This window comes from Jaculus jaculus, chromosome 9 (genome assembly GCF_020740685.1).
Source record: "Jaculus jaculus isolate mJacJac1 chromosome 9, mJacJac1.mat.Y.cur, whole genome shotgun sequence".
Classification (NCBI taxonomy): domain Eukaryota; kingdom Metazoa; phylum Chordata; class Mammalia; order Rodentia; family Dipodidae; genus Jaculus; species Jaculus jaculus.
The window spans coordinates 123977581-124004622 of NC_059110.1; the positions used below are offsets into that span (position 1 = coordinate 123977581).

Here is a 27042-nt window from a genome sequence, read left to right on the forward strand (position 1 = left end):
TGACGTCCCTGTCCTCTCACCTGGTTCACCCACCTTGATGGGGTACTCCTCATTTTCAACCGTGGCACTCCTGTGTAGGCTAAATGCCACCCCAGTTTGAAGTATGCGGGATTTCTAGAGGCTACCAGGTACAGTGACCAGTAGGACTGATGATGATGTAGGAAAAATGCCATTTCTTTTGGATCAGGTGTGGTGACATTGGTCTGCAATCCCAGCACTCAGGAGATAAGGGCAGGAGGGTCAAAAGTTCAAGGTAATGCTAGGTGTGGTAGTGCACACCTTCAAGGTAGGAGGATCGCTGTGAGTTCAAGGCCACCCTGACACTACATAGTGAATTCCAGGTGAGCCTGGGCTAGAGTGAGACTAAAAAAAAAAAAAAAAAAAAAAAAAAATTCAAGGTCATTTTCTGCTACACAGCAAGTTTAAGGTCAGCTTGAGCTTTATGAGACACTGTCTCAAAAAAAAAAAAAAAAGAAAGAAAGAAAGAAAGAAAGAAAGAAAGAAAGAAAAAAGAAAACCAAGGCTGGAGAGATGGCTTAGCAGTTAAGGCACTTGCCTGCAAAGCCAAAGGACCAAGGTTCTATTCCCCAGCACCCACGTAAGCCCAGATGCAGAAGACGGCGCCAGCACATGCATCTGGAGTTCGTTTGAAGCGGCTGGAGGCCCTGGCGCGCCCATTCTCTCTCTCTCTCTCTCAAATAAATAAAAAATTTAAAAAATATAAAAAAAGTACACTCTACTGTACCATGGCTAACTCCTTGTTTCATTCTCCTGAAAACAGGGTCTTGACTGTGTTCCCCATGGCCCAGCCCATGGCAGGGTTGGTAAATACCAGTTGTTCAACACACTTGTCGAAACGGATGGACCTCAAAGGGTTTTCGGGAGCCGGGCGTGGTGGCGCACGCCTTTAATCCCAGCACTCGGGAGGCAGAGGTAGGAGGATCGCCGTGAGTTCAAGGCCAGCCTGAGACTACAGAGTTAATTCCAGGTCAGCCTGGACCAGAGTGAGACACTACCTCGAAAAACCAAAAAAAAAAAAAAAAAAAAAAAAAAGGGTTTTCAGGGAAGCTCCCTCCCTGGCGCCAGCAAGCTGCCTAGCGGCTTTCCTGGAGCGGGGACACCGAGTCTCCCTCCGTCCTTCTCTTCCTCCCTCCCTCCCTTCCTTCCCTCCCCTGGAGCAAGGGCCGAGCTGCGGCTGTGGATCTGTGGTTGGGAGTCACTGGAGAGCCGTCTGGACACGTGGAAGTGACAGGTCAGGAAGAGGAACCAGGAGTACCAGCGTTCTGCGAAGACCCAGTAACTACGTTGAGAAAGACGGGTTGAAAGCGGGGCGGGGCGGGGCGGGAAACGCGCGGAGACCCCAGGCGGAGGAGCGGTGGCCGGGACATGGGGCGGGGGTGAAGGGTGCGGGCGGGGGCGGGGGAGGCGGGGTGCGGATGCCGCCGCGGCTTCAGGTCACGTGCGCGGACTGACAGCTGGGGAGGCGCAGGGGTCACCGGGCTGGGACGCGGAAGCCCCGAGCCGCGCGCAGCCCCGGGGCCCGGGCGGCAGGTGCGAGGGGCGTGGCCGCCAGGGCGGTGGGCGGGGCCTCGAGGGGGCGGGGCCGGCGCTGGGCGGGCGGGGCCGGCGGCTCGGCTCCTCCGAGAGCAGCGGGGGCCGCGGAGCCCGAGCCGGAGCCGGAGCCGGAGCCCGAGCCCGCGGCGGCACCGTAGCAGAAGGGCTCCCCCGCGGCGACATGGGGTCGGCGGACTCCAAGCTGAACTTCCGCAAGGCGGTGATCCAGCTGACCACCAAGACGCAGGTGCGCCCCGGGGCCCCGGCCGCGCCATCCACCTGCCTGCCTGCGTGGGGGGCGGGGGCGGGGGTTGGGCGCCCTTGGCTCGCCGGGAGATGGGGTGACGGGCTGCTCCCGAGGGTGACGCTGAGGCCAGCACAGGAACGGAACGCTTTTCCGCTTGTACCTCGGGTCTCCATCCCTGGCCCTGAGCGTCCCCTCCCCGCCCCCCCAGCCTCCTTTCCCGGGAACTCCTCTCCCCGCCGCCGCCGCTGCCACCTTAGGCTGACGTGTGCCTACTCCGTGAGCCCGCGACAACGCGGTCTGCCCCCCGTCCCGCCCCGCACCCCCTCCCCCCCCACCCCCGTGCCCACAGCCTCGCTTCGCCAGCCCCTTCCTCCCCGCTCCCACCTGCCCATCCACCGCCTGGTTCTTCTCCCTGCCCCTCGGTGCCCGTGGGTCCAGGACGTACAGCTCTGGCTGACTCAATGCAAACAAAGCCCGGCCAGCGCCTGCTCTGGTGGTGGAGGTGGTGGTGGTGGTGGTGGTGGGGGAACAGCTGGTCTGGGCAGCAGCCGGCCTCCCTGGGCCCTTGTCAATGCCTGCCTGCGGGGCCGGGAAGGCCCAGGTCTTCCTGGGAGCTTGAAAAGAGTGGCCAGCAGCGGCAGCCTGCTAAGAGGATCTGTCATCAGGCCTACAGAGAGCCCTGGCTTCCCTGCTCCAGGCCCTGCCAAGGGGACGATTACGTTTGTTGTACCCTCCCCTGTCAGGTTCAGGGATGAGCAGGGAATCCCGGGATGGCTTCAGCGAAGCCCATGCTGGCATACTCTACCCCGAGTGTACAAGAGTCATACCCATCTCCTCCTGTCCCCAGCACTCACCCTCCGACCCTAGCAAGGATGGCCATGACAATACTTGTCTTGCTTCTTCAAGGGTCTCATGATCAAGGGCTCAGGACCGCCTTTATCTAGGCCCCTCAACTTCATGGGGGCTGCCCTCAGGGTGGCCTCTTGGTCTTAGCTGTCCGAGTTGTATCAGGAAAGCCACACCGCCCATCCAGCCCATCCCAGGCGGCAGTCCACTTCTTCTCCCTGCCCTGGCAAAGGTGAGGGGCTGGACAAATGCCCAGAACCTTTGGAGAGTTCAGCCGCAGCTAAGACGTGCTTGATGGAAACCAGACCTGCTTCTGCTCCTTGTGGAACCCCAGGGATGGGGCTCTTGGTCTGTGGGTGGCAGAGGCGGGTGGCATGTGGGCCTGTCTGTCAATGTAGGGTGACGGGGAAGAAGAAGGCAGGCTCCCATGTTTACCTGCCTGGGGAGGAGAAGGCTTGCCGGAGAAAGGTGTGGTTGGCCCAGCATGTCCTTCGCCATGCCAGCAAGATGATCTCAGTCTCCAGTGGCCTGCTTGGGTCCCCTTCCTTAAATGTCTCGTGCCTCTGTTTTGCTGTCTGCAGTCCTGTGGGATAGACTGGAGACCCAGTCTTAGAGCAAGGGAGTTGTGTGGGTTGGAGGGGCCTCAGTGGCCAAAGCCTGGGACTCTTCGTAGTGATCTGGTTTGGGCAGCTAGGATATGCCAGTCAGATCCCAGCGGACCTTATCGCTTAGTATCCCCATGGCTTCAGGCCAGTTGTCCACAGGGTGACCTGGCTTCAGGCCCTCAGGGGCCATGCTTTGGCCAGTAGACAAATGGAACCTTTCCTGTAGCCCGGCCCAAGCTTCTACTTACTGCCCAGCTTCCCACACCTCCCTGCCCAGCATCCTGTTTTCTTCCTGCTCTGCAGGGCCAGCCCTGACCCCCAGCATGGAGGCCAGCAGCCTAGGTCCTGTTTCTTTTACTTTTTTTTTTTCCTGTTTTCTTTTGCATGTATATGTGTGTGCATGCATGTGTGTATGTGTGTGTACATGTGCATGTGTGTGTGCGCGCGCACGTGTGCATTTGGAACATTAGGCACTATCCTCAGTTGCTTTCCCCTTTATTGAGTCAGGGTTTCTCGCTGAACGCAGAGCTCAGCGATTTGCTTAGTCTAGATAGAGAGCTTGCCCGTGCTGTCTGCCTGTCTTCGCCTCCCAAGCCCAGGGATTATAGGCACGCCCCAGTTATGTGGGTGCTGGCGACCTGAACTCAGGCCCCCGTGCTTTGCATGGCAAGTGCTTTTACCCACTGAGCTGTCAGCTCAGCTCCTAGGCTGTGGACCCTGGAGTGGGAGGGGCACCTCTGGATTAGAGACCCTTCCTTTGGAATTTGCCGATGTGGGGATTCTCTGTTGCAGGCTACGGCGTGACCTGACAAATGCACGTTCACGTGTGGCACACGTGTGTGCATGGGGATGCCATGGTGACCTGTCTAAGACGGGTCATCCTTAGGTTAGGAACAGATGTTCACCCCAATAGGAGATTGTCAGAATCTACAGCAGACCTCCTAAGTGGTGGCCTGGTCTGAGCAGGGGCCTGGCAAAGCTGTGTTAAGAATATCTGGTTTGGGGCTGGAGAGATGGCTTAGCGGTTAAGCGCTTGCCTGTGAAGCCTAAGGACCCCGGTTCGAGGCTCGATTCCCCAGGACCCACGTTAGCCAGATGCACAAGGTGGCACATGCATCTGAAGTTTGTTTGCCGTGGCTGGAGGCCCTGGTGTGCCCATTCTCTCTCTCTCTCTATCTCTTCCTCTCTCTGTCTGTCACTGCCAAATAAATAAATAAAAATAAACCAAAAAAAAACTTTTAAGAATATCTGGTTTGGCAGGGAGTGGTGGCGTACGCCTTTAATCCAAGCACTCAGGAAGCAGAGGTAGAAGGATCACTGTGAATTTGAGGCCACCTTGAGACTACAAAGTGAATTCCAGGTCAGCCTGGGCTAGAGCGAGACCATATCTCGGGGAGAAAAAAAAAAAAAGAATATCTGGTTTCAGGGACTAGCAGTTAAGGCATTTGCCTGCGAAGCTTAAAAACCCAGGTTCAATTCCCCAGGACCCACATAAGCCAGATGCACGAGGTAGCACTTGCATCATGCATCTAGAGTTTGTTTGCAGTGGCTGGAGGCCCTGGCACACCCATTCTTTCTATCTGCCTTTTCCTCTCTCTCCCACTCCCTTTCAAATAAACAAGAGTATCTGGTTTCAGGCTGGGGAGAAGGCTCAGCGGATAATGCACTTGCCTCACAAGTATGAGTTTTTGAGTTCAGATCCCCAGAACTCAACGTGAAGCCAGATGTTGCAGTGCTAATGTCTATAATCCCAGCATGCCTAGGGCAAGATGGGAAGTGAGAAGCTCATAGGCTGGCTGGCCTGGATCACATGCGGTGGTGAACCATAGAGACCCTGCCTCAAACAAGCGGAAGGCAAGGCCCCCACACAAAGTTCCCTCTGACCTCCACATGCGTGCCAGGGCATATGGGTGCCCTTCCTACATGGTACTTAGTTTCCCTGCAGGGCAGTTCAGTCTCTGAACCCTAGGCAGCAAAAGCCTGAGCAAAATGCACAGACAGACTAGCTCGCATTTTGGAGGCTTCGTTGGGTGGCCTGGAGGACAGCTGAGGTCTCTGAGGTGGGAGCTGAGACCCATCAGTGTTATGTTAAACTTTTCCTGAGGAGACATGGACAGGCTCCGACAACACACCAAAGAAACGATCCCATCCCCTCTAGCATAGTGACCCGGTGAGTTTATCGGGGTTACGCAGGGAGCAGGGTGAACAGTTCCTTAAAGGACCATGGATGACTCACAGGCGACTGTGTCACCGAAAGGCCACCTCGGCACAGGCCAGTACTCACAGTGCTCCCTTTTTGGAGCTTGCTCACTGCGTCTCAGCTGGCAGGAAAGTCTCCTCTCAAGCACTTCTTAATCTTTGTATAACTGCGAGGAGGGGCCTCGTGCCCCTGGCTTTATGTGGGCACTGGGGAATTGAACCGGGCCCTGCAGGCTTTGCAAGCAAGCACCTTTCACAGCTGAGCCATGTCCGCAGCCCAGAACTTCTTGAGTCTTAACAAGCCTGTATTTCATGTTTTTTGTTTATTTTTATTTATTTGAAAGTGACAGACACAGAGAGAAAGAGGCAGATACATATAGAGAGAGTGCCAGGGCCTCCAGCCACTGCAAACAAATGCCAGATGCGTGTACCCCCTTGTGCATCTAACGTGGGTCCTGGGGAATGGAGCCTCGAACCAGGGTCCTTAGGCTTCACAGGCAAACACTTAACCTCTAAGCCATCTCTCCAGCCCACAAGCCTGTATTTCAACTTGGAGCTTCCAGCTGGAAGAAAACTGCTGCCCAACAGTGTCCCACCCCTCAGTCACAGAGTCATAGAGTGGGCCCCAGTGAGCCTAGTTAATGCCTGTGGCATTAGACTAGCCTGATGTGGTCAGGGATGGTCACAGTGGGACTAGGAGAGGAGGAGCAGGTTGAGTCACGGGAAGGCAAGGGGGTATATCTTAACGATAGAGCAGTGCCAGCATGCATGAGACTCTGTGTTTAATCCCGGGACCACAAATGAACGAATGAGTATATAAATGCAGGTGGAGATTTGATTTCCAGAGCCAGATGTGGTGGCACAGGCTTGTAGCCCCAGCACTTGGGAGGCTGAGGCTCAAGGGTTGTAGGTTTGAGGCCAGCCTGGGTTACCTAGAGAATTCCAGACCAGTGTAGGGGTACAAGAGAAAGGAAGAGAAGAGGAGGGGTACGGAGAAGCCGATGTCTGTTTCCTGAAGGGCTCTTTCCTCTGACTCCACATCCAGCCGCCCTGGGACCGCTAAGTTCCCTCCTAAGGCTCTGCCCTTACTCGGAATTGAGATCTGAGGTGATGTTTATCTAATGAACCAAGTCAGAGGGAAAGTTCATATGTTGCTCGGCTAGGCTTCTGCTTTGCCCCACCTGCTTTAAAAAAAAATTATTTTATTTGGGCTGGAGAGATGGCTTAGTGGTTAAGGCACTTGGTTGGACCTAGGTTTGATTCCCCAGGACCCACATAAGCCAGATACACAAAGTGGCACAAATGTCCAGAGTGTGCAGTGGCTGGAGGCCCTGGTGTGCCCATTTTCCCACTCTCTATCTGATCTCTCCTTTTTTTTTTTTTTTTTTTTTTTTGATGTAGGGTCTCATTCCTGGAATTCACTATGTAGTCTCAGTGTGGCCTCAAACTCACAGCAATCCACCTATCTCTGCTTCCCAAAGGTGTGTGCCACTACACCTGGCTTTTTTTTTTTTTTTTTTTTTAAGGAAGGGTCTCACTCTAGCCCAGGTTGACCGGGAATTCACTATGTAGTATTAGGGTGGCCTTGAACTGATGGTGATCCTCCTATCTCTGCCTCCCACATGCTGGGATTAAAGGCATGTGACACCATGCCCAGCTTAAAGTTTTTTTAAAAATATTTTCAAATATGTGTTTATTTATTTATTTGAGAGAGAGAGAGAAAGAATGGGCCTACCAGGGCCTCCAGCCACTGCAAATGAACTGCAGACACATGCGCCCCTTGTGCATCTGGCTTATGTGGGTCCTGAAGAATTGAACGGGGATCCTTTGGCTTTGTAGGCAAACACCTTAACTGCTATCTGCTAAGCCATCTCTCCAACACCTATTCTCTCTCTCAAATAAATAAATAAAATATTTTTAAAAAAGCCTGTGCCACCACACTTGTCTTTTAATTTTTTTTTATTTATTTGCAGGAAAGGAGGAAGATAGAGATAGAGAGATAGAAAGAAAGAAAGAAAGAAAGAAAGAAAGAAAGAAAGAAAGAAAGAAAGAGTGTGGGTGAACCAGGGCCTCTTGCTGCTACACATGAACTCCAGATCATGCACCGTTTTGTGCATCTGGCTTTACATGGGTACTGGGGAATTGAACCCGGGTCCTTAAGCAAGCACCTTAACCAGGCTGGTAGGCTTTGCAATCAAGTACCTTTAACCACTGAGTAGTCTCCCTAGCCACCACCTCCTTTTTTTTCCCTGAGGTAGGGTCTCACTCTAGCTGACCTGGAATTCACTCTGTAATCTCAGGGTGGCCTCGAACTCACAGTGATCCTCCTACCTTTGCCTCCGGAGTGCTAGGATTAAAGGCATGTGCCACCACACCCAGCTTTTTTTTTTTTTTTTTTTTAATAGGCAGTGTCTCACTCTAGCCTAGGCTGACATGTAACTCACTCTGTAGCCCCAGGCTGACCTCGAACTCACAGTTTTCTTCCTAACTCAGCCTCCTAGGTGCTGGGGTTAAAAGCTGAGCCACACCTGGCTTAGCTTCTGCTCCTGTCAGGGGTGTTGCTACCTGGGAGGTGGGCAAATTGTCAGAGGTGGCAGCTTTTCAGCCAGTTGGAGGAGCTCTGCCATTTTTCTAGGATGTCCTTTTCCCACCCCACTCTGGCCCCAGGTCATAAGGACTGGGGTGTCATGCTCCTGCACCCCAGATGTGTGTCAGATGGCTATTGGGACGAAGAGCCTGAGGGCCTGGAAACTCCAGCCTCAGGGCCCCTCCCCTCTCCTTTGTTCCTCTGCCCCCAGCTAACTCGCTCTACCAGTTCTGATGCTGAGCAAAGCTCATGCCAGGCTTGTGCTGAGGACCATGGCCACAGGTTATCCCGGAACTCTCTGGGATGAGGGTGGTTTTCATTCAGGGACTGGCCTGGAGGGAATACTTAGGCTTTGGTAAAGCAAGCAACTCCAGCCCTGGGTTTGCTCCGCCTCCTGCAGTTCAGCTCTGCTGAACAGTTTCAGCACCTGCCATGTGGCTCAACTGCAAGATCAGGGAAGAAGGGCTGCTGGGCTAATGGGCTGCCAGGCAAGTGTACCGGGGAGTCAGGGGTATGATGAGAACAGGTGGGGCCGGAGGCTCCCAGGAGGTAGCCAGCCTGTGATCTGGTCTCTGCGAAACTTCCTGGAAGAAGAGGCCTCAGAGAACAGGATCATTGTTATTTAAAAGTTATTATTGGGCTGGAGAGATGGCTTAGCAGTTAAGCGCTTGCCTGCGAAGCCTAAGGACCCCGGTTCGAGGCTCGATTCCCCAGGACCCATGTTAGCCAGATGCACAAGGGGACGCACGCGTCTGGAGTTTGTTTGCAGTGGCTGTAGGTCCTGGTGCACCATTCTCTCTCTCTCTCTGCCCCTTTCTCTGTCTGTCACTGTCAAATAAATAAATAAACATAAAACAAAAAATTTTTAAAAAGTTGTATTACTGCCGGGTGTGGTGGCGCATGCCTTTAATTCCAGCACTCAGGAGGCAGAGGTAGGAGGATCGCCTGAATTCAAGGCCAACCTGGGACTACATAGTGAATTCCAGGTCAGCCTGGGCCAGAGTGAGACCCTACCTTGCTAAAAAAAGAAAAAGCCAGCTATAACAAACCTGTAATCCCAGTGCTGGAGAGGCGAAGGCGAGAGGATCTCGAGGACTTGCTGGCGAGCTAGTCTAGCTGACTCAGTGAGCTCCAGGTTCAGCGTAACACCGTCTCAAAAATTAAGGTGGAAGCTGGTCATACGCATTTAATATCAGCACTCAGGAGGCAGAGGTAGGAGGATCGCCGTGAGTTCAGGACCACCCTGAGACTACATAGTGAATTCCAGGCCAGAGGCTAGAGGGAGGACCCTACCTTGAAAAACACCACCACCACCACCAACAAAAACCTGTCATCATTCCATTGTAGTTTTGTGTTTGTTTGAGACAGGGTCTCAGGTATCGTAGGCTGCCCTTGAATTTACTATGTACCTGAGAAGGACCTTAAACTTCCGATCATCCTGCCTCAACCTACTGAGTGCTGGGATTATAGGCATGGGTTTATCACCATACCTGGTTTATATAGTACTAGGGATGGAGTCCATGTAGTGCTAGGAAGTGCTCCGCCAACTGATCCTCATCCCCAGTCTGCGGGTGGTTTTATATCTTGTTTATACTTTCATGACATACCTACAATACTTTCTGTTCATTAATACTGCCTTAAAATGTGAGTTTTAAAAAAATATTTTAACTAATTAGTTAATTAATTTAGTTTTGTTTTTTAGAGATAGGGCCTCACTCTAGCCCAGGCTGGCCTCAAACTCACAGTGATCCTCCTACCTCTGCCTCCCAAGTGCTGAGATTAATTAGGCGCACACCACCATGCCCAGCTCTCTTTATTTATTTATTTGAGAGAGTCAGACCAACAGGAAGAGGCAGACAGAGAGAATATGGGCACACCAGAACCTCTTGCTGCAAATGACCTCCCAGATACATGTGCCCCTTTGTGCATCTGGCTTTATGTGGGTTATGGGAAATCACACCTGTGTCACCACGCTTTGTAAGCAAGAGCCTTTAACCACTGAGCCACCAATGCAGCCTTTAAAAATGTGATTACAAAAAGTATTTATTGGGCTGGAGAGATGGCTTAGTGGTTAAGCGCTTGCCTGTGAAGCCTAAGGACCCCGGTTCGAGGCTCGGTTCCCCAGGACCCATGTTAGCCAGATGCACAAGGGGGCGCAGGCATCTGGACTTTGTTTGCAGTGGCTGGAAGCCCTGGCATGCCCATTCTCTCTCTCTCTCTCTCTGCCTCTTTCTCTCTCTCTGTCACTCTCAAATAAATAAATAAAAATGAACAAAAAAATTTTTAAAAAAAGTATTTATTTATTAGCAGAGAGAGAGAGAGAGAGAGAGAAGAGAAGAGAGACAGAAAGAGAATGGGTACAACAGGGTCTCCCTCCAGCTGCTGCAAGCAAACTCTATATGCATGTGTAGGCAAATTCCTTAACCACTGAGCCATCTCTCCAGCCCCCCAAAATGTGATTTTGATGGCTATCTCCTCTGTTCTATTTTATTGGCTGAATGTGCCTTGGCTCCCCCTCCAGCCCCCCTCCTTCCCTCCCTCCCCTTTCCGAGGTACAGTCTCACTCTAGCCCAGGCTGATCTGGAATTCACTCTGTAGTCTAAGGCTGGCTTTAAACTCACAGTGATCCTTCTATCTCTGCCTCCCAAGTGCCTTGGCATTTTTTGTTTGTTTGTTTTGTTTTTCAAGGTAAGGTCTCATTCTAGCCCAGGTTGACCTGGAATTCACTATGTAGTCTCAGGGTGGCCTCGAACTCTCAGAGTGCTGGGATTAAAGGCATGTGCCACCACACATGGCTTGTGCCAAGGTTATTTCTTGATCCATCAGGCAGTGGTTAGCCCCAAAAGCCTTTCTGTTGGGGCGCAGTTACTTTTTATGGGGGGGATAGTTACTTTGTATTGGGAGTAGTTTCTGTGTGTGTAGGGACTGTTTGGGGGCATAGGATGAGGTAGATTGGGATACAGGAGCTCCACAGCATGGTCTGAACTGCAGTTTGGACCCAGCAGTGGGGCCCATGAGTTCATTGTCTTTTTTTTTTTTTTTTTTGCTGTAGTGTCTTACTGCAGCTCAGGCTGACCTGGAACTCACTCTGTAGCTCCAGGCTGGCCTTGAACTCATGGCGATTCTCCTACCTCTGTCTCTCAAGTGCTGGGATTAGAGGCATGCGCCACCACGCCTGGCTCATTTGTCATCTTCTTCTGGAAAGGGGCTGCACTCTTGGTTTAGGCCCCTGGACACTTGACCTAGTATAATGGTATGGCTTGGGAAAGTGCCCAGGTGGGGATGTCAGCTGTCCTGTCAGAAGAGGATGGCGACTCGGACAGCGACACACAGGCCATCGGGGACTTGGTTGGACCCAGTTCCCAGCTGATCCTTGACCACGCGCACAGCAAGTGTGTGTGGCTGGCTGCTGGCTGCATCTGTGGCAGCTGAATGGCGGCCCTCACCTGTGCGGGGAGGCTCCCGGATCCTGGCTGCAGTGCAGGATAGGGCTGTGGGCTTTTTTCTTTGTCCCTGTCGGTAAGGGGCTGCGTAACTGGACACTGAGTCTCACCCCTCGCTCCTGTCCCCATAGCCTGTGGAAGCCACCGATGACGCCTTTTGGGACCAATTCTGGGCAGACACGGCCACCTCGGTGCAAGATGTTTTCGCGTTGGTGCCAGCAGCGGAGATCCGAGCTGTGCGGGAGGAGTCGCCCTCCAACCTGGCCACCTTGTGCTACAAGGTGAGGGCTGCCTGGACCCTCGCTGCCATGCCCACCCGCCCTAGGATGGCCCTGCCTGCAGTGGGCAAGGACGCATGGCCCGGGACCTCCCATGCTCGGGCCCCAGCAGTCCGGAGGCTTCACCTTAGTCTCCTTGTCTTATGTTCTCACTGGGGGGCAGGTGACCGTGGCAAGCTGTCACTTAGGAGGGCTACCCTTGGCCTTATGGAGCCCAGATCAGCTCACTTAACTCCTCTTGTGTGGGGGGGGTACTGTGAATGTCACCATTATAGAGAAGGTCTTGGTCAACCGTAGTAGGCTAGGTGCTCTTCCCCTGATGCTCCACAGTGGTCTGGACTTTAATCCCCATTCTCCTGAGCTGCCTAACCCTATGAGCTGAGATGGCCCTGCCAGGTGGGCCCTCTACCTGGGCTCCTTTCCTCTGTTTCTGTGCCCTGGGTGACCCCTGACTCCAAGGGCTATTGCACATGTCTCCCCGCTGCCCATTCTCACAGGCCGTGGAGAAGCTGGTGCAGGGAGCCGAGAGCGGCTGTCACTCAGACAAGGAGAAGCAGGTCGTCCTGAACTGCAGCCGGCTGCTCACCCGCGTGCTGCCTTACATCTTCGAGGACCCTGACTGGAGGGGCTTCTTCTGGTCCACAGTGCCCGGGGCAGGGCGTGGAGGGGTCTGTGGGCCTGGCCAGGCTGGGGTGGGGAGGACCCTGCTAGGACCCCTGGCTCCAAATCTCTTCTGGCATTTAGGAAGCGCAGGGGTGGGGTACCACTGGGTGATGTGCGTCATCACTGGCTTGGACCACTGGTTTCTTTTCCAAGGGCTCTCTGCCCCTACTGTCTTCTAACAGGGGTGGCTTTGCAGGGACAAGGCAGGACAAAAGACCCAGGGGGACAGTATTGTCCTCCTCCCGACTTTACCCACCCTGGGTTTATCCGCAGTTAGTCTCATGACTCCCAAAAGTAGAGCTGAGGCTGTTGAGGTTGGGGACACCACTTGACACCCCTCTGCTCCCAGTTCCTTTCCCTACTCTGCTCCCTTCTGGCTTAGGAGGTCTGGGGAGAGCAGAAGTCTATTCCTCTGCCTTTTTCCTCTTTCATCTGTCCATGGATGTCTTCTGTGACCCAGTCCCCGACCTTTCCAACTCCAAGCCCTGGGGCCATCTCTTCCCAGCCAGCCCCTGCTGAGCAGCTTGCTTCTTCAGCAGGGTGAGGAAGAGGACGAGAATGCCCGGCCCCTGGCTGAGTCCCTGCTCCTGGCCATTGCGGACTTACTCTTCTGCCCAGATTTCACAGTCCAGAGCCACCGGAGGAGCACTGTGGTGAGGGATCCCGCCTGCTACCTGTGTGGGCTATGCTCCTGGGTTGGGGCGGGGGGCAGGATTGTTAAGGTTTCCCGGGGCAGACGCAGGTCTTGGGGTCAAGGGGACTCTGGAGAGCAGCTTCTGGCATACCCGTCTGGGTTGGGGTGGTGGTGGGCGGTACAGCAGGAGGGGAGCTAGCTAGAGCTCAGGCTGCCTGCTGCCTCTGGGTAGCTAAGCACAAGCGTCCATTGTCTCCCCTGCCTGTGATCGTTCCGGGAAGCCTGCCTGTCACTCAGGCTCCACTGACAGTGCTCTCTGTTTCCCCTTCCTTCCAAACCCCATTCCTGGATCTCTGTCCTTCTCCTTCCAGACCCCATTACTGGATCTCTGTCCTTCTCCTTCCAGACTCCATTCCTGGATATCTGTCCTTCTCCTTCCAGACCCCATTCCTGGATCTCTGTCCTTCTCCTTCCAGACCCCATTCCTGGATCTCTGTCCTTCTCCTTCCAGACCCCATTCCTGGATATCTGTCCTTCTCCTTCCAGACCCCATTCCTGGATCTCTGTTTCCCCTTCCTTCCAAACCCCATTCCTGGATCTCTGTCCTTCTCCTTCCAGACCCCATTCCTGGATCTCTGTCCTTCTCCATCCAGACCCCATTCCTGGATCTCTGTCCTTCTCCTTCCAGACCCCATTCCTGGATCTCTGTTTCCCCTTCCTTCCAAACCCCATTCCTGGATCTCTGTCCTTCTCCTTCCAGACCCCATTCCTGGATCTCTGTCCTTCTCCTTCCATACCCCATTCCTGGATCTCTGTCCTTCTCTTTCCTGTTTCAAACTAAATTCAGTAAATACAGGAATTAATACTGCGCTGAAGAAAAACTGACCTTCTTATAAACAGTTTTATGTGTGTATGTGTGTGTGCGCGCACATGAGAGAGAGAGAGAGAGAGAGAGAGAGAGAGAGAGAGAGAGAGAGAGGGGGGGGAGAGAAAGAGCGGGAAAGAAAGAGAGAGAGAGGTGGGGGGTTATGGGTATGCCAGGGTCTCTTGACGCTGCAAACTCCAGATGCATGCACCAGTTTGTGTACCTGGCTTTACATGGGTACTGGGGAATCAAACCCAGGCCAGCAGGCTTTACAAACAAGTGCCTTTAACCACCGAGCAATCTCCCCAGCCCCCAAAAGTGAGCTTTTAAGAGATGTAAGAACATAGCCAGGCATGGTGGTGCACGCTTCTAATCCCAGCATTTAGGAGGGAGAGGTAGGAGGGTTGCAGTGAGGTCGAGGCCACCCTGAGACTACATAGTGAATTCCAGGTCAGCCTGGGCTAGAGTGAAACCCTACCTCGAAAACAAACAAAAAACTTTCATTTCTTCCCTGGCATACTGGGACCGAGGGTGTTCTGGGAGGGGCTGTCTTGAGGACGCAGGAGTGCTGCAGCCAGGGACATGGGGACTCGGCGGGCTGGCTTTGCTTCACGTCGCTGTGTTCTTGACACGTCCTGTCCCTGTCCTCAGGACTCAGCAGAAGATGTGCATTCCCTGGACAGCTGCGAGTACATCTGGGAGGCTGGTGTGGGCTTCGCACACTCTCCCCAGCCTAACTACATCCATGACCAGAACCGGTGAGCTGGACCGGGGCCAGGTTCCTCTGTCGCTTACCGAGACCCACGGGCTCTTCTAAGCAGATTCTGCCTACGTACCACGAAACCTTGGCTTTTAGAGGATAAACAGGGGCCGTTTGTTTCCATGCCTATGTGAGGGTGCTAGGCAGGGTGGGCAACATCCTCCTACAGTGGAACTGGGGTCCTAATGTCACCTCCCTGTCCCCTCCCCTCTAGGATGGAGCTTTTGAAACTACTATTGACCTGTTTCTCAGAGGCCATGTACCTGCCTCCTGCTCCGGAAAGTGGCAGCACCAACCCATGGGTCCAGTTCTTTTGTTCCACAGAAAACAGGTGAGGCGCCCCTAGCCTTTCTTTCCAGGGCCACTGAGGAGCTGGGATCAGCTCCAACCCTGTGGTCTTGAGGGAAGGCGCTGCCCCCTGGTGGCGATGAACTGTAACTCAGCCACACCTTAAACCATCAGGGCCCAATAATCATCCTAGTAGAGCAGCTGCCGGGGAGGAGGGGAGGGGAAGGGGCACCCTTGGGTGACCCAGGTCCAGGTCCTCCATCTAGAGCCGTGTTTTCCAGTAGAAATATAGTGTGTGATTTTAAGATTTAAAAAACACAAGACTTGGGATGTAGCTCAGTTTGTAGCATGCACGAAACTCTTGAGTTTGATCCTTGGCACCACATAAAGCCTGTAATTCCCAGCACTTGGGAGTTAAAGGCAGAAGGATCAGAAGTTCAAGGTCATTCTCAGCTTCATAATAAAAAGTTCAAGGCCAGCCTTGGATACATAAGTCTTTGTCTCAAAAAAAAAAAAAAGCCAGTTAAACTTGGTTTATATATTTCATTTAACTCAAGCTGTGAAAGATTAGTATTTAATTTAGAACAAATATATAACGCTATTGAAATCATTTTCATTGCCTTTCCCATGGTCCGTTTTCAAAATTCATTGCGTGGTTTACACTGCCAGCACGTCTTGAATGGACCAGCAATGTTGCCAGCACTTAGCAGCCACACGTGGCTTGTGGCCGCCCTGTGGGTAGGGAGGGGGTGTGATGACTACCCTGAGGGATGGGGAATCCTGGCTCAGGTGGGGTCACTCATGGACTACGGGGTCACTTGAGGTCACCCAGCCATCAATGACACAGAGTGCTTGGAGCATGCTCCGGCTGTGAATGCGCAGCTCCGTCAGGGCCGTACTGGTGACACAGGAGGGAGAGCTCTAAGGCTGGTGGCTGGCCTTCACGCTCTGATCTCCTCATGACATGGTTCCTCTGCTCCTCTGGTTTTTTTTTTTTGTTGTTGTTGTTTTGAGGTAGGGTCTCACTCTGTCCCAGGCTGACCTGGAATTCACTCTGTATTCCCAGGGTGACCTCAAACTCATGGTGATCCTCCTACCTCTGCCTCCCTAGTGCTGGGATTAAAGGCGTGCGCCACCAACGCCTGGTGGCTCCTCTGGTTCTTCCCCCCCCCCCCCCAAGTAGGGTCTAAGCCTAGCCCAGGCTGACCTAGAACTCATTAGAATTCACTGTAGTTCCAGGCTGGCTTTGAACTCACAGTGATCCTCCTACCTCAGCTGGAATAAATAACCTGGCTCTTCTGGGTTTTGCTGGCCTCCCACCCAACTCTTTTTGTCCTTAGAAGAGAAAGGCTCCCAGTCACCCTCAATATCAGCCTGTCAAAAGCCAGCCAGAGTTGCTCCTCACAGCCTTATCAGGCAAACTGCTGCCATTGTCACTCGCTTAGCCTCTCCAGGTCTCAGTTTCCTTGCCTGTAAGCTGAGGAGCTTGAACCCTGACATCTTACAGATCTGATTCGAGTTTTTCTATGGTCTGGACACCTGTGATTAAGCCGAGCCGTGCTCCCTGAAGGGAAGCCTACCTTCTCCCTGAGCCCCTGACCCCTTCTCTGAAGCCCCAGTGGAGGGTGTCTGCCCCCGAGGACCTAAAGGAGAGGAACAGGCTCTCCACAGGGTGTCCCTCGCCAGGAGCTCCCAGTAACAGATTCCTCTGCTGTCGGTTCAGCCTGGCCCTGGTCAGACCTGAGCCCATGCGTGGACAAGGGGGGGTCCTCCGCTCCCACCCTCTGCTCCCCCGCTCCCAGCCGCTGAATGAGGAGTTGTCTTGACTGTCCCTCCCTTGTGGCCAGAGGAGGGGCAGGAGGGCTGGGCCTGAGCTGGCACCCTGGCGCCCTGCCCTCTCTCCACAGACACGCGCTGCCCCTCTTCACCTCCCTCCTCAACACCGTGTGTGCCTATGACCCCGTGGGCTATGGGATCCCCTACAACCACCTGCTCTTCTCTGACTACCGGGAGCCCCTGGTGGAGGAGGCTGCCCAGGTTCTCATTGTCACCTTGGACCACGACGGTGCCACCAGCGCCAGCCCTACTGTGGATGGCACCACCACCAGCACCGCCATGGATGACAGTGATGTAAGGACAGGCCGGGAGAGGGCTGTGGGCAGGCGGCAGCTCCTTTAGCCGAGGCCCCAGGCAAGAGCCGTTGGGAAGCACCTTGTGTGCCTGGTGTTATGTGACCTTGAGAAAGAGACTGCTGCTGCTGCCCAGGCTGAGGTAGGGACAGGCTGAGGGACATGCTCAGCCCAGTTTCTACCTTTGGCAGCCTCCAGGGCCCGAGAATTTGTTTGTGAACTACCTTTCCCGCATCCATCGTGAGGAGGTGAGTCCGGCTCTTGGGTTCTGCCTCCCCAGGCCCACACCTATGACGGCTGCGTGGGCCATGGGCCAGTCCCGCCCCTTGCAGGAAGGAACATGGTTTCTTTGGACTGGGCCACCCCAGATAAAACGATGATGGCAAACCTTTGAGGGTTTTGAGACCTATGGCCTCCCAAAGGAGTTGGTGCTCATGTTGAGGTTCAGACAGGGGACAATGGCTTTAATGGCCAGGTAGACCCAAGTTCGTGTGTGTGTGTGTGTGTGTGTGTGTGTGTGTGTGTGTGTGTCTGCCTGTCTGTCTGTCTTCTGGCTGAGGACAATAGCCCAGGACCCTCATCTCTGAAGTTGCATGATAGGGATTTTAGCTGTGTTCCAGCTTACGAAGAGGAAAGCAGGGGGCAGCCCAGCTTGTGGGAACTCAGGAAATGACAGCTCTGTGAGGATCCCAGAGTGCTTTAGGAAGGAAGGAGTGTTTGGTGTGTGGGGCTGGGGCAGAAGGAAGGCCCCTGTCAACAAGGAATCCAGGCGGGCCAGGGCCTAATTCAGGGGGTGCATATGGAGTGGCCAGGAGCCACAGCCCTTCCTGTGATCTGCTGAAGGGGTGGGAGGCTGCACTTTCTGAGAGCTGTTGATGAAGTCGGAGCCGAGCCCCTTGAGTTCTGGAGGCAGATCTGGAGGTGGAGAGTGAGGAGGGAACGGGGAGAGGCGTGGCGGGACAGGACCTCCTCTCGGCCCCCTTCTAGGACTTCCAGTTCATCCTTAAAGGCATAGCCCGGCTGCTGTCTAACCCCCTGCTGCAGACCTACCTGCCCAACTCCACCAAGAAGATCCAGTTCCACCAGGAGCTGCTGGTTCTCTTCTGGAAGCTCTGTGACTTCAACAAGGTAGGCGGCCACCAGAGCCCGGCCTGAGGACCGTGCACACGGGAGACACGGACGGGGCTGATGGACTCACTGGGGTCCGTGGAGTCCCAGGACAGGGACACCATCTTGGTCTCTGCATCCTGGGGTAGGGGGTGTGACAGAGCTGGCTCTCCCACTGATGCAGCCCACCTGTTCTCTCTTTTGCTCCCAGAAATTCCTCTCCTCCTTTTTTTTTTCTTTTCTTTTTTTTTTTTTTTGAGGTAGGGTCTCACTCTAGTACAGGCTGACTTGGAATTCACTCTGTAGTCTCAGGGTGGCCTCGAACTCACGGTGATCCTCCTACCTCTGCCTCCCAAGTGCTGGGATTAAAGGTGTGCGCTGCCACACCCTGCAGTGTTTTTTTTTTATTTTTATTTTAATTTTTCCAGGTAGGGTCTCATTCTAGCTCAGGCTGACTTGGAATTCACTATGTAGTCTCAGTCTCAGGGTGGCCTCGAACTCACAACCATCCTCCTATCTCTGCCTCCTGAGTGCTGGGATTAAAGGCGTGCGCCACCACGTGGGCTTTTTTCTTTCTTTCTTTCAGAAATTCCTCTTCTTTGTGCTGAAGAGCAGTGATGTGTTGGACATTCTGGTCCCCATCCTGTACTTTCTCAATGACGCCCGGGCAGACCAGTGTAAGACAGGGCCTGCTCAGGGGTGGTGGTAGGGTTTGCAGTGGGGTCCCCATGACTTTCGTGCCTCCTGGGAACTCAGGGTGCGCCAGCTTCCCAAGATGGGTTCCTACTCTTAAACTCTTCCTTCCCTCCCTGCCCTTGGACCCCCCCCCCCCCGTGCTGTGTGTCCCATCCAGCTCGGGTGGGCCTGATGCACATCGGGGTCTTCATCTTGCTGCTTCTGAGTGGAGAGAGGAACTTCGGGGTGCGACTGAACAAGCCCTATTCAGTGCGTGTGCCCATGGACATCCCGGTCTTCACGGGCACCCATGCAGACCTGCTCATCGTGGTGAGGGGGTGGCCACAGCCAGCCTTGGGGTTGTGGGGGTGACGTCCTCGTGGCTGGCACAGAAGGCAGACGGTACCTCACATCATACCTCTCCCGCCCTGCACAGGTATTCCACAAAATCATCACCAGCGGCCACCAGCGGCTGCAGCCCCTCTTCGACTGCCTGCTTACTATAGTGGTCAATGGTAAGGCTCGGAGCCTGCCTTCTCCAGGTGTGCCAGCAGGGGGCGCTGGGCCCACAGGGCCACCACCATCTGCTTCCTGACTTCATGCTGGAATAGAATGGGACCTCATGTTTTCTAGTACCGGATTAATTTTTTAACTTTATATTTATTTATTTATTTGAGAGAGAGAAAGAGGCAGAGAGAGGGAGAGAGAATGGTCACGCCAGGGCCTCCAGCCACTGCAAATGAACTCCAGATGCATGCACCTCCTTATGCATCTGGCCAAGCCATCCCTCCAGCCCTAGTACTTACTGTATTTTAAAAATAACGAAAGAAGCAGGTGATAATAGCTTTAGAGCTTTAAAAAGTATTTTATTTGTTTACTTGAGAGAGAGAATGGGGGGCAGATAGAGAATGGGCACCCCAGGGCCTCCAGCCACTGCAAACAAATTTCAGACTCATGCACCATCTTGTGCATCTGGCTTACGTGGGTCCTGGGGAATTGAACTTGATCCTTAGGCTTCTCAGGCAAGTGCCTTAACTGCTAAGCATCTCTTCAGCCCCAGCTTTAAGGTTTTTTGAATTTTTATTTATTTATTTGGAGAAAGAAAGAGAAAATGGGCACACTAGGGCCTCCAGCCACTGCAAACATACTCCAGATGCATGTACAATTTTATGTATCTGGCTTTACGTAGGTACTGGGGAATTGAACCCAGGCAGTCAGACCTTGCAAACAAAAGCCTTTAACCACTGAGCCATCCCTCCAGCCCTAGAATTTTATATAATCCACTGAATTCAACGAACTGTCACTTTGACACATAGCAACTATGAAAGTAGTTGGGAGCTGTGCGTGGTGGCGCACGCCTTTAATCCTAGCACTTGGGAGGCAGGAGTAGGAAGATAGCCATGAGTTCGAGGCCACCCTGAGACTACATAGTGAATTCCAGGTCAGCCTGGGCTAGCGAGTGAGACTCTACCTCGGAGGTGGGGGAAGGTGCTGGGCTGCAAGTTCTGGGGGATGGCTGTGCCCTCCCTAGAGAGATTCCTTCAATGGCGCCATCCCACGTCTTCACTGAGCGCCTGATAGGCGGGGCTGGCTCTGAGAGTTCCCTTGTGAGCCAGACAGCCCCTCCCAGGTCCCTGCTCCCTGGGGTCCTCAGTCCAGAGAGGGAGAGAGACATGTGATAAGATCAAGCTGTGGTTCCCTCTTTGATTCCTGACTGATCCCTAGGCTGAGCCAAATGCTCTAGCAGCCTGGCATTCTAGAAAGATATAAACTCCTGACTTTGATTCCCCGCTCAATTATTTTATTCCTGGGGACTTGGGCCAAGGTTTTTTTTTTCCTGAGATAGGGTCTTACTCTAGCCCAGGCTGACCTGACACTCACTCTGTAGTCCCAGACTGGCCTCAACTCACAGTGATCCTTCTACTTCTGCCTCCCAAGTGCTGAGATTAAAGGCGTGCGCCACCACAACCCCTTTTAGCCCCAGTTTTCTCTCTGTAAAATGGGGGACAATCTTGGCCAGTGAAGGGGACAATCTTGGTTGGGTATGGTGGTGCACGCCTTTAATCCCAGCACTTGGGAGGCAGAGGTAGGAGGATGGCTGTGAGTCTGAGGCCACCCTGAGACTACATAGTGAATTCCAGGTCAGCCTGGGCTACATTGAGACTCTACCTTGAACCCCCCCCCCAAAAAAAAGTGTGTGTGTGTGGGGAAATCTTATTCCTTTTCTGTCTCTCACTGGGGTGGGAGGATGCCTGGGAGAGATGAGCTGTGTAAGGCTTTGAGGCTGAATGGGGGAGGTAGATGCTAACCCCCTCCCTGGGTTGTGCAGGAGGTACGGCTCTTGGGGTTCGGTTGAGAATTTATAGGTAGATGGGGGCGAGGGTGATGGGGAGCTAGGGGTGGGTTTCTGCCCTGGCCGAGGGAGTGCAGGGGTGGCTGGTGGGGGCCTAGAGTGAGCTAGCTCTCCTTTGCAGTGTCGCCCTACCTCAAGAGTCTGTCCATGGTGTCTGCCAACAAGCTGTTGCATCTGCTGGAGGCCTTTTCCACCACCTGGTTCCTCTTCTCAGCTGCCCAGAACCACCACCTGGTCTTCTTCCTCCTGGAGGTCTTCAATAACATCATCCAGTACCAGTTTGATGGTGAGTCACCGGCTGGAGCCCCTAGCCTGGCTTCCTTGTCTAAGGAGACCCCAGCCCAGGAGCCCTGCCTGTCTGCTCATTCCTTCAGTGGCACCTTTACTGGTCACCTGCAGTGTACTTGGGTGTAGGGCGGACAGTGGGGAACAAAGATATGCTTCCTGCCCCATGGAGCTCACAACTGGGAATGGAGTCACAGGCAAGAGACTTTAAGCTAATGAGCCCATCTGGAGTCTGACAGCTGCATTGCCCAGAGTGGTAAGACCCTGTGGATTGCAACAGAGCACCTTCTTGCTCAAGTCACAGATGTGTAGCTGTCGGGTAAATTCAGAACTTGCCGCAGCCGTGAGCACGTCACATCTCTGAGCTGTATCTGCGAGGTGGCTTTAATGGGGCGGAGGGTGGGGGGGACTGGGAACGTGACTCCGCAGATAAAAGCCCCTGCCACACATGCCCGGGGAGCCAGAGTTCAGACCCCCAGCATTCCCGACCATACCGGGTGGCTGTGGCAGGCTCCTTGTAATCCCAGCAGGCTGGCTGGCGAGACAAGCTGGGTCTCTGAGCCCTAGGTTCAAATGAGAGACCCTCCCTCAGTAAGCAGGTGAACAGGGACCGAGGAAGACACCCGGTGTCACCTCTGGCCTTCACGTGCACACACATGCCTGCACACCATGCACGTTGTTGCAGTCCGGTTCGCATTGCTGGTAGAAATCACCCAACCAAGAGCAGCTTCTGGGAAAAAGAGGTTTATTTTGGCTTATAGGCTCGAGGGGAAGCTCCACGATGGCAGGGGAAAATGATGGCATGAGCAGAGGGTGGACATCACCCCCTCGCCAACGTAAGGTGGACCACAGCAACAGGAGGGTGTGCCAAACACTGGCATGGGGAAACTGGCTATAACACTCATAAGCCCACCCCCAACAATACACTGCCTCCAGGAGGTGTTAATTCCCAAATCTCCATCAGCTGGGAACCTAGCATTCACAACACTGAAGTTTATGGGGGACACCTGAATCAAACCACCACACACGTATACACGCAAAAAGTGGCCGTCACAACAGTTCTGTGAGTCTCTTGCAGGGCATATCAGTAATGAGTCAAGTAGTCCACAAAAAGCACTCAGTGCCATGTCTGCCACTCAGATGTTGGCAGTTGTTGTTATCATTTCCAAAATAGGTGAAATTTACCCTAATCTATGAAGGATGGGTGGGGGGAGGGGTGCCCTGTACCCAGGCCCTGGAGTGGGATGTTGAACTTCATAAAAGCAGAGCAGGGACTGGAGAGAAGGCTTAGCGTTTAAGGTTCGATTCTCCAGAACCCACATGAGCCAGAGCACAGGAGGAGGGGCATGCATCTGGAATTCAATTGCAGTGGCTGGAGGCTCTGGCAAGCCCATTCTTTCTGTCTCTCTCCCTCTCTCAAATAAATATATAAAATATACTTTAAAGAAATTAGCCAGGTGTGGTGGCACACACCTTTAATCCCAGCACTCGGGAGGCAGAGGTAGGAGGATTGCCATAAGTTTGAGGCCACCCTGAGACTACATAGTGAATTCCAGGTCAGCCTGGGCTAGAGTGAACCCCTACCTTGAAAAACCAAAATAAAAATAAATAACAGCAGAGTACTGTGGCAAGGTGGGCGGGGAGCTGAAGGCCTTGGAAACCATGGGTGTCTTTCCCCGGGAACCTCAGGAACTCCGAGGTGGGCAGTGGAGTCAGGTGCACACCATGTCCTTCTGGACTTCTCTTTGGTTCAAGGAGAGGGACAAATATTCAAATACCAGGCTCAATGTGGAGACCATGGGGTTCAGCATGTCCCTCTGGGTCAGGTGTTACCCTATCAGTGCTGGGTCTCAGGCGGATCTCAAGGAACCCGAGGAGGGCCCAGGGCTGTTTCCCCACAGCCTAACATCTTGACATCACCACAGCTGCACACACAGCTGGGTCCGTCCTGTCCCGGCTCCCCTCTCTGTGTGTCCTAAACTATCTGCTAGCCCTGGGGGGAGACATCCCTCCTGTCCTGCAAACACTCCTCCCCTTTCCCCTGGAAGCCAGCCCAGAGAGAAGAGGGTAGGAAGTGAGAAGCAACGCATGTTTCCTCCTGACAGGCAACTCCAACCTGGTCTATGCCATCATCCGCAAGCGTGGCGTCTTCCACCAGCTGGCCAACCTGCCCACCGACCCACCGTCCATCCACAAAGCGCTGCAGCGGCGCCGGCGGACGCCCGAGCCCCTGTCCCGCACGGGCTCGCAGGAGGGGGCTTCCATGGAGGGTTCGCGCCCTGCCGCACCCGCCGAGCCAGGCACCCTCAAGACCAGCCTGGTGGCCACCCCAGGTCTGGCACTGGCAGAGGAGAATGCGGCTTGGGTGGGACGGCATGGTTGGGAGATGGCCGTGGTCTCTGGGGGCATCTCCTTCGCGGTGGGGGATGGAGATACTGGGTGGGCTCAAAGGCAACTTGGCAGGGCACGGATTGGAGCTGCGCATGGCTCTGAGAGGCGAGGTCAGATGTGTGGAGGGAGGGTGCAGAGAGCCTCACAGGGGCTAGAAGACCTCTATACCATGGTCGGCTCTCCCTCTTGTGTCCCACCTAGGTATCGACAAACTGACAGAGAAGTCCCAGGTATCAGAGGATGGCACCTTACGGTCCTTGGAGCCCGAGTGCCAGCAGAGCTCCGCAGAAGGCAGCCCTGTGGAGGGGGTAGGCATTGGGGCACCTGAGAGGGATAAGGCTGGGTGTCACCTCATTGCCTTCCTTCCTGAACGCCGAGGTGCAGGTATGGGCCAGGCCAGGGCACTCTGGGGTCACCTGCAACAGGACAGCTCCAGTGCCCAGGACATCCGGGCTGCACTGCTGGCTTTGGGGGACGAGGGGCGCGCACCGAGCCCTCCCTTGTTTACTGCTTACAGGGAAGCCCTTGGTCTTCAACTTCCTCATCCATCAGCCTTATCTGAGGCTGGCCTTTACCCAACCTGCCCTGTCAGCCCCTGGCCCTAAACCTGTCACTGGGCTGGGCTGGGCTGGGCCGGGCCTGGGGCCCAGGGCAAAGGGTGCCAGGCTGGGTCTGCACCTCTGTTGGAAGCAGTTCCTCTTATGGGAGGGGGCAGTGGAAGAACCTCATTGCCCTTTGGCCCAACCTGTACCCACTCTTAATCCCTGTCACCTTCATTCCTTTCTGGGAACCAGGAACTCAGCCAGGCATGGAGGGAGCAACGGAGACTGTCCAGTGCGTCCACCAGTGGCCAGTGGAGCCCAACATCAGATTGGGTGAGGGACCCGAGCCAGAGGGATTGGGAGTTAGGAACTGAACTGAGACTGAGCCAGGGTTTCCCTTGTCGTCCCCCCCCCCCCCCAATGCCTTAAAAACAGCTCAGCAAAGACTTAGGTAGGAAGGTATCCAGAGGCCTCTGGCCTGGGACTTGGGCTGGCCTTAGTCCTTCCAGCTGTGTGGCTGTCCCCCATGTTTGTCCTCTGCCTAGCTCCCCCTGCCTACCCTCTCTGCTGTGTTCCCAGCAGGATGGAGCTCCAGTTGTCCCCAGGGCTGACACCCTTCACCCTTCCTGAGTTCCTCCCCGCGTAGCTTTCACTCCCTGTAGTTTCCTAAGAGTTTCAGATCATGCTGTCACAGGGATGATAAGCGTCCTCGTCAATGGTGCCATCAGCAACAGAGTCCCACTGCAGGCCCTGCTCAATGCAGGCTGCCTGGGCCTGGGGTGGGGTGTCACAGTTTATACCCCAGGAGCCTATGGCTCTGGGTCAAGGTCACAGCTCGATGCGTGGCTCCCACAGATCCTGTCCTGGAAGTCGAAGCTGCCACTGCAGACCATCATGCGTCTGCTGCAGGTGCTGGTGCCTCAGGTAGAGAAGATCTGTATTGACAAGTGAGTAGGAGGCTGGCTCGGCAGGTGGCCTTGGAAGAGGGCCGACCCGGGTTTGGGAAGAGGGTGGTAGCAGGAGTTGGGATCCCAGGGCGAGTCCGTGCGAGCCAGCTGGGGCTTCCTCCTCCTCCCCTAGGGGTCTGACGGATGAATCGGAGATCCTGAGGTTCCTGCAGCATGGTACCCTGGTGGGGCTGCTGCCTGTGCCCCACCCCATCCTCATCCGCAAGTACCAGGCCAATTCAGGCACCGCCATGTGGTTCCGCACCTACATGTGGGGCGTCATCTATCTAAGGTGGGTCCTGCGAGGGGTGGGACAGTTATGGCCCGAGTGGATTTGGGGTTCACCCGAGGGCCTGTCCAGTAGGGCCCTTCGTTCTGTCTCTCCCCGTCAGTGTAACGTGGCTAATGTCTACCAGTCCAATCAAGATGGTCTCATCCGTTTGGACGGGACATCGAGATGGGGAGTTGGTGTGAGTGCTCTTGCCACCCAGCTCCTCCTTGGAGCCTTTTCTGCAAGACAGCCACCTTGTGTAGGTGACAGCTCGCTCCCTCTACAGGAACGTGGACCCGCCCGTCTGGTACGACACTGACGTGAAGCTGTTTGAGATCCAGCGGGTGTGAGGATGGAGACCGGCGGGACACGGTCAGGAGGGACAGGCCTGGCCGCTGATGCTCCCTCCGACCTGCTGGCTGAGCTTTACAGAACCACCATCAGGACCTGGGGCAGGCAGAGGGGTCTAGTTCCGGATGGCAGGCCCTTCTGTGGCGGGGGAGGATGGGGACAAGAAGTGTCACCCCTCTTCTCCGTGTTGGCCTCCTAGGAGCTTCCTGTGTCCAGGGCTGCAGGCCCCACTAGAGGCCCCGGCCCACTCTGGCTCCCCCCTTCAAGACCCACTGCTGTTGCTGCCCGCCCCAGAAGCCACAGGCCACCGTGCCGTGGTGGATTGGCCCGAGGAGGAGCCGTGGGCTGTCCCTGAGGCGCCTGGGCAGGGTACAGGGAGTCCTGGTCACTTTGTCTGAAGCCGCTGCAAGAAGCTTGAAGGAGCGTGGCCAGCCTGTTGGCTGTGAAGACTGGGGGCTAGCTGCTTGCAGAGCTAGACCGGAGGGTGCGTGATCTTAGGGCCTTGCAGTGGGGGTATTGAGGATCCCCTGCTCCAGCGTCTGTTCTCTGCCCTATCCACTGCCCAGGTGACGGGGGCAAGCTCTGGCTTCTGGGTCTCCCTCGCCCCACTTTGTCAGTACAATCTGCCACACACAATCAGCCACTTTCCACAATAAAACTCCCTGTCTGCACTCCGCCTCCAGGCCTGCAGTTCCGGTGGGGGAGTGCCGGGCCAGGGCTCTTATCTTTCGGGCAGCTGAGGACTCTGTATCCCCTCCCAAGGGCCCTTGACCCATGACTGGGAACCAGCATTTGTCATTTTCTTGGGCAGGACTGTAGGACTGGGCTTTGTCACACAGAGTTTGGGAGGAAAAATTCAGGGGTGGCTAACGGCCTGAATCTCTGTCCCCTGTGTGGCCACAGCCAGCACTGATGACCTGAGTCATCACCCCTGGGGCTTTCAAAGTATGTTTCCTCATAGGAGCAGGAATTCCATGGAGTGTAGAGCCAGGGTCACAGCTGCGCTCTCTGGGCCTCACCCT

At 54.6% G+C, this 27042-nt stretch overlaps 1 protein-coding gene across 2 annotated transcripts; it reads left to right on the forward strand.

Annotated features, from left to right (window-relative positions):
* Nucleotides 1-1665: 1665 nt before the first annotated feature.
* On the forward strand, nt 1666-26691 carry Hid1 (HID1 domain containing). 2 transcript variants are annotated; one of them, XM_045157903.1, is made up of 19 exons: nt 1666-1801; nt 11613-11762; nt 12257-12427; nt 12959-13075; nt 14573-14679; nt 14896-15012; nt 16877-17099; nt 17290-17346; nt 18086-18226; nt 18792-18882; nt 19059-19210; nt 19317-19395; nt 21355-21519; nt 23624-23851; nt 24111-24217; nt 24704-24784; nt 25307-25398; nt 25532-25690; nt 25956-26691. In XM_045157903.1, exons 1-19 carry the CDS (start codon nt 1736-1738, stop codon nt 26017-26019), a joined length of 2367 nt encoding a protein of 788 aa, XP_045013838.1. In that variant the 5' UTR covers nt 1666-1735; the 3' UTR covers nt 26020-26691. The 2 variants fall into 2 exon arrangements, with proteins under 2 accessions (XP_045013838.1, XP_045013839.1); XM_045157904.1 differs by having other exon boundaries at nt 12962-13075.
* The last annotated feature ends 351 nt before the right edge of the window (nt 26692-27042 follow it).

Excerpts from the sequence above, each read along its gene's own strand:
- Hid1 (XM_045157903.1), top strand. The coding sequence starts at position 1,736 with ATGGGGTCGGCGGACTCCAAGCTGAACTTCCGCAAGGCGGTGATCCAG. Across the intron at positions 18,883-19,058 it reads TGACGCCCGGGCAGACCAGT|CTCGGGTGGGCCTGATGCAC; the intron begins GTAAGACAGGGC and ends TGTCCCATCCAG. Across the intron at positions 23,852-24,110 it reads CAGCCTGGTGGCCACCCCAG|GTATCGACAAACTGACAGAG; the intron begins GTCTGGCACTGG and ends TGTCCCACCTAG.